Source organism: Hordeum vulgare, chromosome 4H (assembly GCF_904849725.1).
Source record: "Hordeum vulgare subsp. vulgare chromosome 4H, MorexV3_pseudomolecules_assembly, whole genome shotgun sequence".
Taxonomy (NCBI): domain Eukaryota; kingdom Viridiplantae; phylum Streptophyta; class Magnoliopsida; order Poales; family Poaceae; genus Hordeum; species Hordeum vulgare.
Window position 1 is genome coordinate 489,113,945 of NC_058521.1, and position 17,245 is coordinate 489,131,189.

Below are 17,245 nucleotides of genomic sequence, written 5' to 3' on the forward strand. Positions count from 1 at the left end.
TTATTAATTCAAAACCCGTCTCATCTCAAGCCTTCATTCTAAAAATGAGGTGTATAAATGTTTGATATCCTTGTCCCTTGCGGCATTGTACTTGCAGTTTGCCTGATTCTCCTATGATTCTGATGCGTACATGAAGGACTTATCATTGAATTATTTTTCCTTCTTGATATCCTTGGATGCACAACCGGCTACCACTGGAAGCACGACCGGCTGAAGAAGACAGGGAGAACCGACCGAGATGCAAATATAGAGGAAATATGTACGTGTGGTGTGTCAGTTTGAGCGTATATAATTTCCTTGTTAAATACAACAAATACTAGTATGTTATACCGTTTCACTTCCACTGACAAGGAACGCTCCGTTTTATCGGGTACAGAAGTACAACATCGGTAAAAATTTATAAGACGAGATACATCGCTAATAAAACGTCTTATAATCACTGTTATTTAGCACTAGTTCCCACTTCCCAGTCACTGCCAAGTGCCAAAGCAAATAAAGAAACGCCGGAGGTACTGCAATGCTACTTCATTTAAGCGGAGACAATGACAGAACCTTCTTTTTATCCACACGATACAACCTTTTTTCGCTTCTCGCAGATTGCGGTGCGTTGGTGGAAGAGGAAAGAGAGAAGAAATGGGAAGTGGGCAGCGTTGCCTGCACCAGCAAGGAGGAAACGGAAAAAAAGTATAGGAAAACAAAACGTCCTAAAAGCGAACCCATGACCATATGAGTTGTACACTACCGAACTTTGTACAAATGCGTTCGATCGGTGGGCCTTCCTCTTTCTTTTTCAGACCCGGCGAGATGAATAATCTGCTAATGATGCCGAAGCGTGCTAGCGCACTTGAAGAAAGCACCCAAACTGAAGAACAGACATCGGTGCCTAATCTGAGCGTGTGATGGCTGAATCAGTGCCTAATCTGGGCGTGCAAAATGCTTCAACCCTGGACGATCAAAATATCAATACCCTCATGCCTGCTTCATAGGAGTACGTACTACTACCAGCATTATATTGGATTCTCCCAAGGAAAGCCCTGTCGGCCGGTCGGATTTCCATCTGGAGCGCCGGTAGATTTCCGGAGAAGCGTTTGTTGGGACCCTAGAGACGGAACTGCGTTTCCTGTTCCTGTACTCGGCAAGCCTGGCATACTGACGCGCGGAGGGATCCACATTGACCACTTCCAACAGCGCAGTCCGCAGCTCCGCATCAATGCATCCCTCTGTAACTCGAGTAGAGCTCGAAAAGCAAGGGAATTGCACCAACGCATCTTGCTGGCCGCAGTAACACGAACGCAGAGGATCCAGGAGATGATCAAGACACAGACGTCGGTCTCCGTCCAGATCCCAGGGCGACGTCACGTACGTAGGAAACGGCGGTAGCTCGCCGGTCCTAGTTAGGTCAAGAATGATGGTCGCTATACACCAAAATAAAAGGCAAAACGTCAAAGCAACTCAACGCAGGAAGGAGCACGAGACAAAAGGCTGGTCCGGAGATCGGATTCCAGGATCACGACGGGCTGCCGCGTTGCCGTATTGTGTTGTGCAGTACCAACCACGAAAGCTCTCACTGCCGCAATCGCCGGGTTGTGATGCAGCGACTTGGGACTTGAGTGGTTTGGTTAGTGGCTTGACCGTTACTCGTACTTCGCTGGATATGACTAGCGATCTGTAGGACCGTACTACAATCTTTTTTATGAAATTTGAAGACGTGACAACAAATTTAGTAGACGAATGTAGGACAATCCTTTTCCCCAACCAGCAATAGAGGAACAAAATGCGTTTCCACGGTAGGACAAGCTTGTGCATCAACACACTGATGACTGGAAGTCTCGCACAGATTCACAAAAGCCATGTCCGTCGTACCATGTGCAAACTGAGATTCGTTGTCAGGAAAACCCACCTTCATGCGCTAGTTTAACACGGTTTAGTATCCGGTCGGCTTTAGATCCCACCGTTTTTTTAGAGAAGAGAGAGAACCGTTTTTCTAATGCTGAAAGCACGTATATTCCTGTCGACAAGGGTCACACGGAATGGAACGTCAAATTTCAACTTCAGTTTTCCTTTTCCACACACAATGCTAAACTGCCTATCCCACGCTCCAAGGAAGTAACCGTACGGCTGCCGTCGACGGTCTGACCCCCCACCACGATGGCACCGTGGAAGCAGGAAACCAACCGTACGAGCTCGTCGGCTCCTGCTCGCGTTTCCATGGCGCACCCGGCACCTCCACTACCGGCTGAAGCAGAGCACGGGCGTGGCGATGCGCGTCGGACAGCGCAGTTCCCCACCGACTCCCACGGCCCACCCCCAAACACGCGAAGGGAAACCATTCCACGGACGCGGACAACAAGAACAAGGAGGAGGAGCGAGCGGAAAGGGGCCGGTCAGATTCCACTCGCCCCTCACCTTTAGCACCGCACCACTTCCCTTTGCTCCTAAGCAACGGCGATGGAAGAAGAAAGAACCATGGCGATTTATGTACTCACTGCTAATGGCATCCAGTAATAATTCACAAGAATCAGTGGTAACCTCCTCCTCCTCCTCCTAAGGTGAGGTGAGGTGAGAGCTCAAAATTTACCCGGCCCCCACGCGCAGCAAAGGAATCGAAACCCGAGATTAGAGACTACTGTAGAATCGACGTACAGATTCCCCCATCCACATATATCTATCTCCGCTAGATTAATACCAGCAGCTTCCGCTTCTGCGGCGGCGGCGGCGGCGAGGTTGGCCTGGTCCGCTTGCTGCCTACACGCTTAGCCCGTCCACGCCGCATTGCTTGTATGTCACCGACTGCCGCTTCGGGCTGATGTCGATCGCGCAGTCCACCGACACCTGGTTTTGTTCACGAGTCCCTTTCGATCAGCCCAGCGCTTGCGGACGAAGCGAAGCGAAGCGAGAAAGTTGGTTTCGGGGGGGCAGGGTGGGGGAATTTACCTGGACTTTGGGGGAGGAGAAGCCGAGCACGAGGATCTTGGCGGCGACGTCGCCGGTGATGCGGAACTCGACGCGGTCGTTGAGCGCGGCGTCGCGGATGAGGTCCTGGGCGTCGGACTGTAGCACGTTGAAGCGGTCGACGATGACGCGGGTCTGGAGCAGGCGGGTGCTGTGCGCGGGCTGCTCGAACCCGGGGACGGCCGCCACCCCGAGCGGCACCCCGTGGTACATGACGTCCAACGCCGTGGCGCCGTAGCGGATTCCCACCTTGTTGGCGTTCACGGCGGTGAAGAGGAGCGTGATGTTGAGGGAGAGGTAGGCGGCGGCGGGGGCCGCGGCGACGGTCGGCGACGCGGACACGGCTGGGGACGGCGGGGCCACGAGGAGGTACTGAACGGCGACCTGGTTGAGGTCGAACTGGGGCTTGCGTGGCTTGACGGCGAGGACGACGACGAGCGCGACGGCGAGGGCCAGGAGGGCGAGGAAGATAACGAGCATGAAGATGCAGCAGCAGCAGCCGCGGAAGGAGGCCGAGGAGCCGTAGGAGGGCGGCGCGCCCCCGTAGTGCGGGCGGCGCTGCGGGTAGGAGGGCGGGCCGTGGCCGTGGCCGTAGCGGTCGGCGTCGGATCCGGTCGTCATGGCCGCCGTCGCCGCGGGGAGGAGCGAGGTGGGGGTGGGTGGGGAGGGATGGTTTTGGATTTTCGGAGCTAATGCGGCATCTGCGACGTGGTGCTTGCGGGGGTTTGCGATTGATGTGGGGAAGGTGGTGCGAGTGCGAGTGGGGTGGAAGGAAGGAAGAGGGGAAAGTCGGGAGAGGGTGATTACGATTTACGGGGCTTGGCAGAAGCGTAGGAGTAGAAGTGGGAGTAAACAGGTGGTGGGGCTGTGTGTTTAGTGGGTGCTTTATTTGTTTGTTTGTTTGTTCTCTCGTGCTCCGGTCTGCTTCGGCTCGGGATTTGCAGAAAGAAAAGAATACCGGGCTTGTGTCATTGTCGACACCGCCGAACCTAATTTCAGCACGCAATGGAGCTGGACCTGTTGTACCCAAAAAAAAAAAAAACATGAACTGGGGCCAAGAGAGGAGAGTATAAATTTAAAGGGAGCATCTGAAACTCATTCGAACGAGATTTAAAATGATCTCATTCAGATGACGTCTCTATGACATTGGCCCTGTTTGGATACTCTAACCTGGTTAGAGTTAGAGTTAGTTAACTAACTCTAACTCTAAAGGTGTTTGGATGAGAGGATTAGATGGACAATAAATGTTTTTTCTCAATCATTTGGCTACTTTGGACCTCTCTCTTTTCGTGGACCCCACCTACTCTAACCCCAAAAAGCACCTCTTGAATGGGTTAGAGTTTTTGGGTTGGTTAGATGCATCTAACCAACTCTAACCCATTTGTTTGGATCTTTGAGAGTTAGATGGCTTAAATCTAATCCACTCTAACTCTAACCCTAGGATCCAAACAGGACCATTGTGTTTATCTCTTCCAGCCCGTTTCCCTCGCCGACGAAGACCATCCTTCTTTGTCAACCGAAAACACAAGAAATTGTCCTAAAAAAGTGCACAGTCTCACACACATTGAGCCGTACCCCTTTCTGCTCTCGCTGTACAAGCCAAGCCACTCACTCTCGCACTTGCACATTCTCATGGCGGCACTCTCAGCGAGCCAAGACAAGCAGCGGCAGCAGCTCATCCTTGCTCTCTTTCTCTTCGTCTTGGGGTCCCAAAGTTGGCGCTACTGCTCGACATGTTATGATGATGAGCAGGAAGCTGATAGGATGGTCGCACTGTAGTTGCAGCTGCGGTTGTGTATGATGAGTTGACTTGCGTTCGGGTCGGGGCGGTTGCAACTACTGCAAGAAAGGAAAACCGATAAAAACAAATAAAATGCTTTATTGCCCCCAACCACCCTCCTCAACCCTGGTTGCAATCGCAGTATATGTCTTGCGGTTACGGTTGGTGAGGGAGTTCTCGATTAAGGGGTCCTCGGGCGGTTGGGTTATCAAGATGGAAAGCTCTGAATACTAGACATGCACTCCAAGTCACGAGGACCAGTTCGACCCATCTATCCCCTAGGAACCTTGGTGTCTATATAAACCAAAGGCTCTTATGCGTATAGGCAGGTTATCTCATCTAGGGTTTTAGCTCATACGATCTCGAGGTAGATCAACTCTCTAACAATCATTCCCCATCAATATAATCAAACATGACGTAGGGTTTTACCTCCTCAAGTGGGTACAAACCTAGGTAATATTGTTTCCCCTTCTCTCCTGCAACTTATCGATCCCAGGTCTATCGTTCAGGACCCCCTACCCGAGATCTACCGGTTTTGACGCCGACATTGGTACTTTCATTGAGAGTTCTGCCATTGGATCACTGGAATGATTGATGGCTCGCTTGATCATCAACGATCGAATCTACAACGGGGGCATCTTCGCCCCCGGACAGGTCCCCATGCTCTGCAGCATCACGATGCGTGTGGACTCAACTAGCCTGCGCATGGGCTGAATCGGCCTTCCTGGCCAGATCGGAGGTTTCGTCCCCGGTCAGGAAATAAGGTTTGGAGACTTTGAATTCTCCGCCGACTCGCGGGGCAATCTGTCCCCCCGCCGAAGTCACGGCCTCGGCCGATAAAACTTAAAACCTCGAAGCCTTGACTCCGGGCCCCTCGTCCAGCCACGGTCTCGGTCCCCTCCTCATCGAAGAGTTAGCATTGAGCTCGGATCCGACCATTGTGTCCGGACAATAAGAAACGACCATTGTTGAACTTGCATCCCTTGCGGAAGTCACGATGGTCAACTCCAAAAATCCAAAAAAGATCGATCAGGACAGGCTCTCGATGTTAAACGAGACACTCGACCAGATCGAGTCACTTCAAATCCCACTTAACCGAGGCCCGACCTATTCGATTCCGAGGTGGATTATCAGGACTTTTACGGCCCACCCACCACCCACTTGATCGCCACCGTCGAAGACCTAACCGACACATTGGACTATGCCTCGGAAGAGCTCGAGGACTTGGACGATGAGGCCTACTACCCCACCCTGTAAACACTAGGCGGTGGATCACAACGTCCACCTACGACGTTTACATGGTAGACACGCTCTGTGACACGGGTGATGTCACACCCAAGCAAAACGGCGATAAGCCCGTGGAGAGCCCTCAAAGCGTTGAAAGCCGCGTAAGTGTGCCAGGGAAATAAGGGAAGGGGCTCTCCACAAGCTACAAGGGAAAATATGACACTAGAAGACCACAACAACCCCGAAGCTTCCGAGCACCAACCAGAGGAACCGACCAATGCCGATCCCGACGACCTCAACAATTCGTACGATGACAACTATCTTCCCCTTGTCAACAATGAAGATGGCCTTGAAGCCAAAGAATTCGTAATCCCCGAAGACCCCAAAGGCCACGAGCAATTCCGGCAGCGGCTTGTAGCTACCGCTCTGAGCTTAAAGGCAAATCAACGACAGTTCCACGACGAACAGGACATCATTAACACCAGGTGGACCAGAATCCTCGCGGTCGAAGAAGGATACGACACGGAGTGGCCGGACCAAAAGAAAACCTACCCGCACCAATGCCTACTCCCTTAGTTCGACGATGAGGCCCTAGAACACGTGTCCCCCCGACGCATGGACTATGACCAACTTGGCCGCCCCCCAAGGGCGCAACAGAGCGGACGGAGAGAACGAGTATAGACCCGAGCCTCCCCGAAAAAAGGCAAAGAACATATGCACCCTCAGGATAGACCTGACCCATGGTACGTCACATCAGGTCGCAACAGATCCATTTATGGATCCAGGAGGTACTCCCCCACTCGATGGGACGACGGACCACCATGGGTCGCTTACAAAAGCAGAGCCTGAGAACCATACCGGGCTCAACCCGGAGCTGATCTCCGGCACAACATAGCCCGGATCAGAGGCGCCGCTCACCCATTGTGTTTCAGAGATGAGGTCATGCAACACTAGTTCCTGGAAGGGTTTAAACCCGTAAACATTGCATAATACGACGGGACGACATACCCCGCCGTGTGGATAGAAGATTTCCTTCTCCACATCCATATGGCCTAAGGAGACGATCTCCACACCACAAAATACCTTCCCCTAAAACTCAAAGGACCGTCACAGCGCTGGTTAAACAACCTACCTGAAGACTCCATTGGAAGCTGAGAAGACCTCGAGGAGGCTTTCGTGTCTAACTTTCAGGGAACATATGTCCGGCCACCAGATTCATCCGACCTAAGCAACGTCGTTCAAAAGGCGGGAGAATCGGCCAGAGAATTCTCGGACCGGTTCCTCACCAAGAAGAATCAAATCGTGGATTATCCGGATGCCGAAGCAATAGCCTCTTTCAAGCACTACATCCGCGACGAATGGTTGGCGAGACAACTCGGCTAGGACGGGCCGAGAACAATGTTCGCCCTTACTTCCCTCATGACAAGCTTTTGCGCGGGTGAAGATAATTCGCTAGCTCGACAAAGCCACAATGCGGACGACCCCGGAACCTCTGAAGTTCGGGGCGGAAACGTCAAGCCGAGAAAAAACAAGAACAAACGTCGCCACCGTAATGGTGATGCGGATGACACAACAATAAATGTTGGATTCCGCAGTTCAAAACCTAGAAAGCGGAATAAACCCTTCAAAGGGAACAGGGACGGACCTGTTGGGAACGTAGCATAAATTCAAAAAAATCCCTACGCCATATTCAGATCTTCCTATGGAGAGACCAGCAACGAGAGAGGGGTGAGTGCATCTTCATACCTTTGAAGATCGCTAAGCAGAAGCATTGCTATAACGCGGTTGATGGAGTCTTACTCGCGGCGATTCGGATCGCGGTGTGATTCCGATCTAGTGCCGAACCACGGCACCTCCGCGTTCAACACACGTGCAGCCCGGTGACGTCTCCCGCACCTTGACCCAGCAAGGAGGAGGGAGAGGTTGGGAAGATCTCTGGCAGCACGGCGGCGTGGTGTCGGTGGAGAGACGAGGACTCCCGGCAGGGCTTCGCCAAGCACTGTGGGAGAGGAGGAAGGAGGGAAGCAGGGCTGCGCCGAGGGAGATGGAAAATTGTGTGTAAAACAGCCCCAAAACCCTCTATATATATAGGAGGAGGGGAGGGGGGTGCGCCACCCCTAGGGTTCCCACCCTAGGTGGTGCGGCAGCCCAGATGGGAGAGGGGGGCGGCGGCCAGGGCAGGGAGAGGAGGGGCGCACCCCTAGGTGGGCCTTAGGCCCACCAGAGCCTAGGGTTTCCCCTCCCTCCCTCTTTGGTGCGCATGGGCTGGGTGTGGGGGGCACACGAGCCCACCTAGGGGCTGGTTCCCTCCCGCACTTGGCCCACGTAGCCCTCCGGGGCTTGTGGCCCCTCCCGGTGGGCCTTCGGAACCCTTCTGGTGGTCCCGGCACTTTGCCGGTGGTGCCCGAAACATTTCCGGCGTCCAAACCCATCCATCCTATATATCAATCTTTACCTCAGGACCATTCCAGAGCTCCTCGTGACGTACGGGATCTCATTCGGGTCTCCGAACATCCTTCGGTAACCTCGTATAACAATTCCCTATAACCGCGTCATCGAACCTTAAGTGTGTAGACCCTACGGGTTCGGGAGGCATGCACACATGACCGAGACATTCTCCGGCCAATAACCATCAGCGGGATCTGGATACCCATGGTGGCTCCCACATGTTCCACGATTATCTCATCGGATGAACCATGATCTCAAGGATTCAATCAATCCCGTATACAATTCCCTTTGTCTGTCGGTATAGAACTTGCCGGAGATTCGATCGTCGGTATACCTATACCTTGTTCAATCTCGTTACTGGTAAGTATCTTTACTCGTCCTGTAGCACGTCATCCTATGACTAACTCCTTAGTCACATTGAGCTCATGATGATGTTCTACCGAGTGGGCCCACAGATACCTCTCCGTCACACGGAGTGACAAATCCTGATCTCGATTCGTACCAACCCAAGAGAAACTTTCGTAGGTACCCGTAGTGCACCTTTATAGTCACCCAGTTATGTTGTGACGTTTGATACACCCAAAGAACTCCTACGGTATCCGGGAGTTGCACAATCTCACGGTCGAAGGAAAAGGCACTTGACATTAGAAAAGCTTTAGCATATGAACAATACGATCCGGTGTTATGCTTAGGATTGGGTCTTGTCCATCACATCATTCTCCCAATGATGTGATCCCGTTATCAATAACATCTAATGTCCATGATCAGGAAACCATGATCATCGATTGATTAGCGAGCTAGCCAACTAGAGGCTTGCTAGGGACACATTGTAATCTATTTATTCACACATGTATTAGTGTTTCCTTTTAATACAATTATAGCATGAACAATGGACGGTTATCGTGAACAAGGAAATATGATAATAACTATTTTATTATTGCCTCTAGGGCATATTTCCAACAGGACCGACTCCATGGGATAAAACCATGGAATGGCCATGCCAGATCCACGACACCCAAGACAAGCCCGGCACCCACACCAACCATAATTGTTGGGTGTTCAAACAGGCTCACATGCTGGCCACAGACGAACAAAACAGGGGCCCATGAAGTGAAGACGATGAGGAGCCCCGCGGCCCGAACAATGAGGGCCAAAAACAGTTCCCTCCTAAGGTCAAAACCATGAACATGATCTATGTCGCCCATATACCCAAAAGGGAGAGGACGCGAGCCCTTCGGGAGGTATACATCGTAGAGCATGTAGCACCAAAATATAATCTGTGGTCGGCCTGCCCGATCACTTTCGACCACAGGGATCATGCGACCAGTATCTGTCATGGAGGGTCGGCCGCCCTCGTCCTAGATCCCATTATTGATGGGTACCACCTCACTAGAGTCCTCATGGATGGAGAAAGTAGCCTTAATCTAATTTATTCAGATATGGTGAAAAATATGGGCATAGACCCATCACGGATCAAACCAAGTCGCACTACCTTTCAGGGAGCGGTTCCATGCCTCGAAGCCCGCTACTCTGGTACGATAACACTAGAGGTTGTGTTCGGCTCACTGATAAGTCTCCAACGTATCAACTTTTCCAAACTCTTTTGCCCTTGTTTTGGACTCTAATTTGCATGATCTGAATGGAACTAACCCGGACCGACGTTGTTTTCAACAAAATTGCCTTGGTGTTAATTTTGTGCAGAAATAAAAGTTCTCGGATTGACCTGAAAATTTACGGAGAATATTTTTGGATTTAATAAAAAATACCGGCGAAAGAATCTACCGGAGAGGGGCCACCCCAAGGCCACAAGCTTGCAGGGCACGACCCCCTTAGGCGACGACCCTAGGCTTGTGGGGCCCCTGAAGCTCCACCCACCTCGTTTCCACTCCTATATATTCCCATGTGCGGAGGAAAAAAATCAAGGAGAAGAATTCATCATGTTTTACGATACGGAGCAGCTGCCACCTCCCGTTCTTCCTCGGGAGGGCATATTGGAGTCTGATTTGGGCTCTGGAGAGGAGAAATCGACGCCGTCGTCATCACCAACCATCCCTCATCACCAATTTCATGATGCTCTCCATCGTTCGCGAGTAATTCCATCGTAGGCTTGCTGGACAGGTGATGGGTTGGATGAGATCTATCACGTAATCGAGTTAGTTTTGTTAGGGTTTGATCCCTAGTATCCACTATGTTCTGAGATTGATGTTGCTATGACTTTGCTATGCTTAATGCTTGTCACTAGGGCCCGAGTGCCATGATTTCAGATCTGAACCTATTATGTTTTCATGACTATATATGTGTTCTTTGTCCTATCTTGCAAGTTACAAACACCTATTATGAGTTATGATCCGCATCCCCTAGGGTGACAATAACTGGGATTCTTTCCGATGATTACCGTAGTTTGAGGAGTTCATGTATTCATGAAGTGCTAATGCTTTGGTTCGGTTCTCTATTAAAAAGAGGCCTTAATATCCCTTAGTTTACATTAGGACCCCGCTCCCACGGGAGGGTAGGACAGAAGATGTCATGCAAGTTCCTTTCCATAAGCACGTATGACTATATATGGAATACATGCCTACATTACATTGAGGAATTGGAGGTAGTTCTGTATCACCCTATGTTATGACTGTTGCATGATGAATGCCATCCGACATAATTATCCATCACCGATCCATTGCCTACGAGCTTTCCATATATTGGTCTTTGCTAAGTTACTTTTCCGTTGTTACTGTTACAATCATTACAAAACTGCTACTGTCACATTTGCCACCGTTACCGTTACTTCCATACTACTTTGCTAATAAATACCTTGTTGCAGATATTAAGTCTTTCAGGTGTGGTTGAATTCACAACTCAGCTGCTAATACTCGAGAATATTCTTTGGCTCCCCTTGTGTCGAATCAATAAATTTGGGTTGAATACTCTACCCTTGAAAACTGTTGCGATCCCCTATACTTGTGGGTTATCAAGACCTTTTTCTGGCGCCGTTGCCAGGGAGCACAACTTTATTCTTTGAGTCACTTGGAATTTATATCTGTTGATCACTATGAAGAATCTGAAAGACATTAAAACCAAGATCTACCCCTCAACTACGAGGGCAGGTAAGGAACTGCCATCTAGCTCTGCACTTGATTCACCTTCTGTTATGAGTAATTTTGCGACACCACCACGTGTTACTGAATCTGATATGTCGCAAGTAATTGATGATGCTACTTATACTATGCATGATGCTTATGATGATATTTTCCTTGATACTACTATGCCACTCGGTGAATTTCTTGATGAACAAATTGCTAGAGTAAATGCTGAAACTGATAATATTGCTGAATCTGATGAAACTGAACACTATGATTCACCTACTAGACCTAGATCTCCTAGATATGAATTGCCTAATATACATGAGGGTCATGTTATGGAAGGAGAAGTATCTAGGGAATTTCTTGCTTGTAAGGATAGAGTTGATCTTAAGAAATTGATATGCAAGTGGAAGGAAAAATCTTTGAATGCTAGAATGCAATATGATCCCAAGTTTGCTACTTCACCTATCTGTATTACTTATAAGGATTATGAATTCTCTGTCAATCCTGAGTTAATTAATTTGGTAGAATCTAATCCTTTTCATGGTTATGAATCTAAACCTATTGTGGCACACTTTACTAAATTGAATGATATAGCCACCCTATTTACTCATGAGGAACAAATTCGTTACTATTATATTCTTAAGCTTTTTCCATTCTCATTAAAGGGTGATGCTAAGATATGGTTTAATTCTCCTTTTGGTTGTGTGCGTAGTCCCCAGGATATGATTTACTACTTCTCTAAAAAAAGTCCGCCCATAAGAAACAAGTTGTCTTGCATGAAATATTTAACTTTGTGCAAATTAAAGAAGATAGTCTCCCACAAGCTTGGGGGAGGCTTCTCCACTTACTTAACGCTTTGCCTGATCACCCTCTCAAGAAAATTGAAATACTTGATATCTTTTATAATGGACTAACTGATGCTTCTAGGGACCACCTAGATAGTTGTGTTGGTTGTGTTTTTAGGCAACGAACAGTTGAACAAGTTGAACTACTATTGAATAATATATTGAGCAATGATAATGATTGGACTATTCCCGAACCACCTCCAAAACCAACTCCGAAGAAAAGAGGTATTCTATTCCTCAGTCCTGAAGATATGCAAGAGGCAAAGAAATCTATGAAGGAAAAAGGTATTATAGCTGAAGATGTTAAGAATCTACCACCTATTGAACAAATACAGGGTCTTGATAACCCGACACAAGTAGTAGAGGTAAATTCTCTTTGTAGATTTGATGAAGGTGATATTCCTTATAATAAGTCTGCTAGCCAATGCTTGGATGAATTTGATAACTTTGTTGCTAAACAAGAAAATTTCAATGCTTATGTTAGTAGACAATTGAAGCATAATGCTTACATGCTTGATCGCTTGGGTAAGTATATGAGTAGAACTATTAATGATCTTAGGCTTATTAGTAAACATGCTTCCATGGTAACTACTCAAGTAGAACAGGTACTTAATGCACAAAATGATTTGCTCAATGAGATGACTAGTAAGAACAATGATCATGTTGTTAGAGTTGTGACTAGAGGTGGTAGAATGACTCAGGAACCTTTGTATCCCGAGGGCCATCCTAAGAGAGTTGAGCAAGATTCTCAGAGAGTTAATATTGATGTACCTGGTCCTTCTAATAAAAACAAAAAGAATGATGATAGGACTTTGCATGCTGCTAGTGAACATGTTATAGAGTCACATGAGAATCCAAATGATATCTCTATTTCTGATGCCGAGACACAATCTCATAATAAACATGAACCTAGTGATAATATTAACGATGATGTTCATGTTGATGCTCAACCTAGTAATGACAATGATGTGGAGATTGAACCTGCTATTGATCTTGATAACCCACAACCTAAGAATAAGAGATATGATAAAAGAGATTTTGTTGATAGGAAGCATGGTAGAGAAAGAGAACCATGGGTTTAGAAACCCATGCCCTTTCCTCGGGTGCCGGACATCACCCGGTTTGGACCAACACTCATGAGGAGCACTGGCCCGGGGGTTGATTAATTATCCGCGGGTGCCAGCGGGTCCCTATGCTATTTATTTGTTACTAGACAAATGTAAAACCAAAGTTGGGCCTTGCTAGACAAGTTTTTATGTAAGACAAATTATCAAGGGGTCCCCATAACAACCCCGATCGTGTTAGGAGCGCTCAATTACGGAATATAACACTGGTAGCCGAAACTAAGGCGGCAAAGGTGGAACAAAACACGAGGCTAGAAAGGCCGAGCCTTCCACCTTTTACCAAGTATATAGATGCATTAAATTAATTAGAAATTATATGGTGATATAACAAAGAAACCATGTTATCATATGGAAGCAACTGCACGTGCAACTAGCAACGCTAACACATGGTTAAGCAAGTGTAACATAGCCAATCAGTGGTTTGCTAGGTTGTAGAAAGGTTGAAGGTTTTCATGGTAATGTTGGGAGGCTGATATTTAACAGGTGGTAGGCAGCAAGACATAGTGGTAGAAATGATATAACTAGCATGACAATGATAGTAATGGTATCTATGGAAATGATCATCTTGCATGTGATCCCGCTTGGAAGAAGAACGACTCCGTGAAGCAGACGAACCGACATAGTCAAACGGATACTCACATTCCGACACGCTTGCAGAACTCTATCAAGACGAAGCAAACCGGAAACAAGAATCAACACACGATATTCACCATGGCATATGCGTGACATGATGCACAACACATATGATGCATGCTTGGTTAAATCATACAGGCACATCATGGCAATTCACAACAATCAAACACTACACGTTAAGTGAAGCTCAATATGCAACGAGTTGCATATTGACGAAACTCCACATTCAAGTATTTAGTTCACTCTCGTTTAGGTACACAGTAATATTAAATGTTGTTTAAACATGGCAAGGGGTGAAGCACAAATAGACTACCTATCTAGGCATTTTAAACGAGGTCGGAAACGTCATATAGCATCTCCGAACTGACCCCATGTGTTAAATTCTAAATCTATCCAGATTTGTCCTAATCACATTTTATGTTTGTTAAATGGCAAAACAAAGGAGTTCCTATGATTCTACTTGTTTTTCTAGTCCATTAACATATATGGCTCATCTCCAATGGAGCTACGGTTAATTAACTACGAACTATACCGTTTCTATCACGTCGACACGCAAACCGATGCAAATAGCACGCTAAACAGCTTTAAATATGCATGAGAGTTGGAAACTATTAATCAACACAAAATTCTACATGTTTTACATATATAGTTTGTCACGAGCCGACGCACGGTTTAAAAACTACGGGCGTTTGAAAATATGCATGTTTTTCTGAATTTAATAAATCCGCAAACCTAAAAAAACTAAACGGGCTGAAATCTGCTACAAGCCGAAACATGGGCAAGGCGCAATTTAACTAAATGTCTCCCACGGCGCAATATAGGGGGGCTGCGGGGGCTCACCTCGCGGGCTGCGGCCCAACTCGGCTATGGCTGAGGTGGTCGGTTGGAGCGATGGGCCGGCTCGGTGGATCTGGCCTAGCTCGGCTGGCGAAGGCGCTTGGCCGCTGGTCACTCGGCCTAGCCCATGGGAGGCGCGGTCAACGCCAGGCCGGGCAGGGCTTCGTTCCTCCCGTGCTCCTCCAGGAGCACGAGGCCATGGCAGCGGCTCCGGCGAGCAGCAGGTGAGGCAGGGGCGAGGCACCGACAGGGGATGGGTAGATGCTACTTCTCAAACAACAGCGCCAAAAATTGGCACGTTGACGGAGACTTGGCTTGCGTTGGTTTTTCCCTTGAAGAGAAAAGGGTGATGCAGCACAGGAGGAGTATGTATTTCCCTCAGTTTGAGAACCAAGGTATCAATCAAGTAGGAGAATCTCATCAAGTCCAGAGTACCTGCGCAAACACAAAAGAGCTTGCACCCAACGCTATAAAGGGGTTGTCAATCCCTTCAAGATTGATTGCAAAGTGAGATCTGAAGGCGGAAAGTGCGACGAAGTAAAAGAGTAAGGCTGAAAATATGGTGTGAAGTAGACCCGGGGGCCATAGTGTTCACTAGAGGCTTCTCTCAAAATAGCAAATATTATGGTGGGTGAACAAATTACTGTCGAGCAATTGATAGAACCGTGCAAAGTCATGACGATATCTAAGGCAATGATCATACATATAGGCATCATGTCCGAGACAAGTAGACCGATACTTTCTGCATCTACTACTATTACTCCACACATCGACCGCTATCAAGCATGCATCTAGTGTATTGAGTTCATGACAAACAGAGTAACGCTTTAAGCAAGATGACATGATGTAGAGGGATAAACTCAAACCAATGATGAAAACCCCATCTTTTTAGCCTTGATGGCAACAACATGATGCGTGCCTCGCTACCCCTTCTGTCACTGGGTGAGGTCACTGATACGTCTCAAACGTATCTATAATTTTTGATGGTTTCATGTTGTTATCTTGTCATCTTTGGATGTTTTATGTACCTTTTATATCTTTTTTGAGACTAACTTATTAATTCAGTGCCAAGTGCTAGTTCTTGTTTTTTCTGTGTTTTTGGCTCTTTTCATATCTGATTTTGGAACGGAGTCCAAACGGAATAAAAACCCCGAAATGATTTTTTCCCGAACGAAAGAAGATCAGGGGGCTTGTGGGCCAAGGCAGGAGGGCTACAGGGAGCCCACAAGCCCCCACTCCGTCACCAGGGGGCGGCGGTGGGCAGGCTTGTGGCCTCCCTGGCGCCCCCGTGACCAAGATCTTGCGCCCGTATATTCCCTAAAAATCAGAAAAAAATCAAGGGATCCACGAAAATACTTTTCCGCCACCGCAAGCTTCCGTTTTCGCGAGATCTCATCTGGAGACCCTTCCCGGTGCCCTACCGAAGGGGACTTTGGAGTTGGAGGGCTTCTACATCAACATCATCGCCCCTCCAATGACTCGTGAGTAGTTCACTTCAGACCTAGGGGTCCATAGTTAGTAGCTAGATGGCTTCTTCTCTCTCTTAGATCTTCAATACAAAGTTCTCCATGATCTTCATGGAGATCTATCCGATGTAATCTCCTTTGGCGGTGTGTTTGTCGAGATCCGATGAATTGTGGATTTGTGATCAGATTATCTATGATATATATTTGAGTCTTTGCTGATTTCTTATATGCATGATTTGATATCCTTGTAAGTCTCTCCGAGTCTTGGGTTTTGTTTGGCCAACTAGATCTATGATTCTTGCAATGGGAGAAGTGCTTGGTTTTGGGTTCTTACCGTGTTGTGACCTTTCCCAGTGACAGTAGGGGCAGCAAGGCACACATCGTGTAGTTGCCATCAAGGGTAACAAGGTGGGATCTGTCGTAGATATGAGATTGTCCATCTACATCATGTCATCTTGCTTAAGGCGTTACTCTGTTCTCTTGGACTTAATACACTAGATGCATGCTGGATAGCGGTCGACGTGTGGAGTAATAGTAGTAGATGCAGAAAGTATCGGTCTACTTGTTTTGGACGTGATGCCTATAGATATAATCATTGCCATAGATGACATTACGACTTTGCGCGGTTCTATCAATTGCTCGACAGTAATTTTTTCACCCACCATCTACTTGCTTTCACGAGAGAAGCCACTAGTAAAAACTACGGCCCCCGGGTCTATTCACATCTATCGTTTCCACTTTTGTTTTTACTTTGCTTTGTTGATTTCAGTTCTCACTTGGCGAACAATCTATAAGGGATTGACAACCCCTTCATAGCGTTGGGAAATACTTACCACCGCTGTGCTACATCACC

At 47.9% G+C, this 17,245-nt stretch overlaps 1 protein-coding gene across 1 annotated transcript; it reads right to left on the reverse strand.

Annotated features, from left to right (window-relative positions):
• Positions 1-2,451: 2,451 nt before the first annotated feature.
• LOC123449092 lies at positions 2,452-3,761 on the reverse strand. The gene is made up of 2 exons (XM_045126177.1): positions 2,935-3,761; positions 2,452-2,832 (listed from the first exon to the last, which is right to left on the reverse strand). The coding sequence occupies exons 1-2, from the start codon at positions 3,571-3,573 to the stop codon at positions 2,746-2,748; spliced, it is 726 nt and encodes a 241-aa protein (XP_044982112.1). The 5' UTR covers positions 3,574-3,761; the 3' UTR covers positions 2,452-2,745.
• Between the last annotated feature and the right edge of the window lie 13,484 nt (positions 3,762-17,245).

Coding starts and splice junctions, on each gene's coding strand:
- LOC123449092 (XM_045126177.1), bottom strand. CDS start 3,573: ATGACGACCGGATCCGACGCCGACCGCTACGGCCACGGCCACGGCCCG. Junction 2,833..2,934: donor TCTCCTCCCCCAAAGTCCAG/GTAAATTCCCCC, acceptor GAACAAAACCAG/GTGTCGGTGGACTGCGCGAT.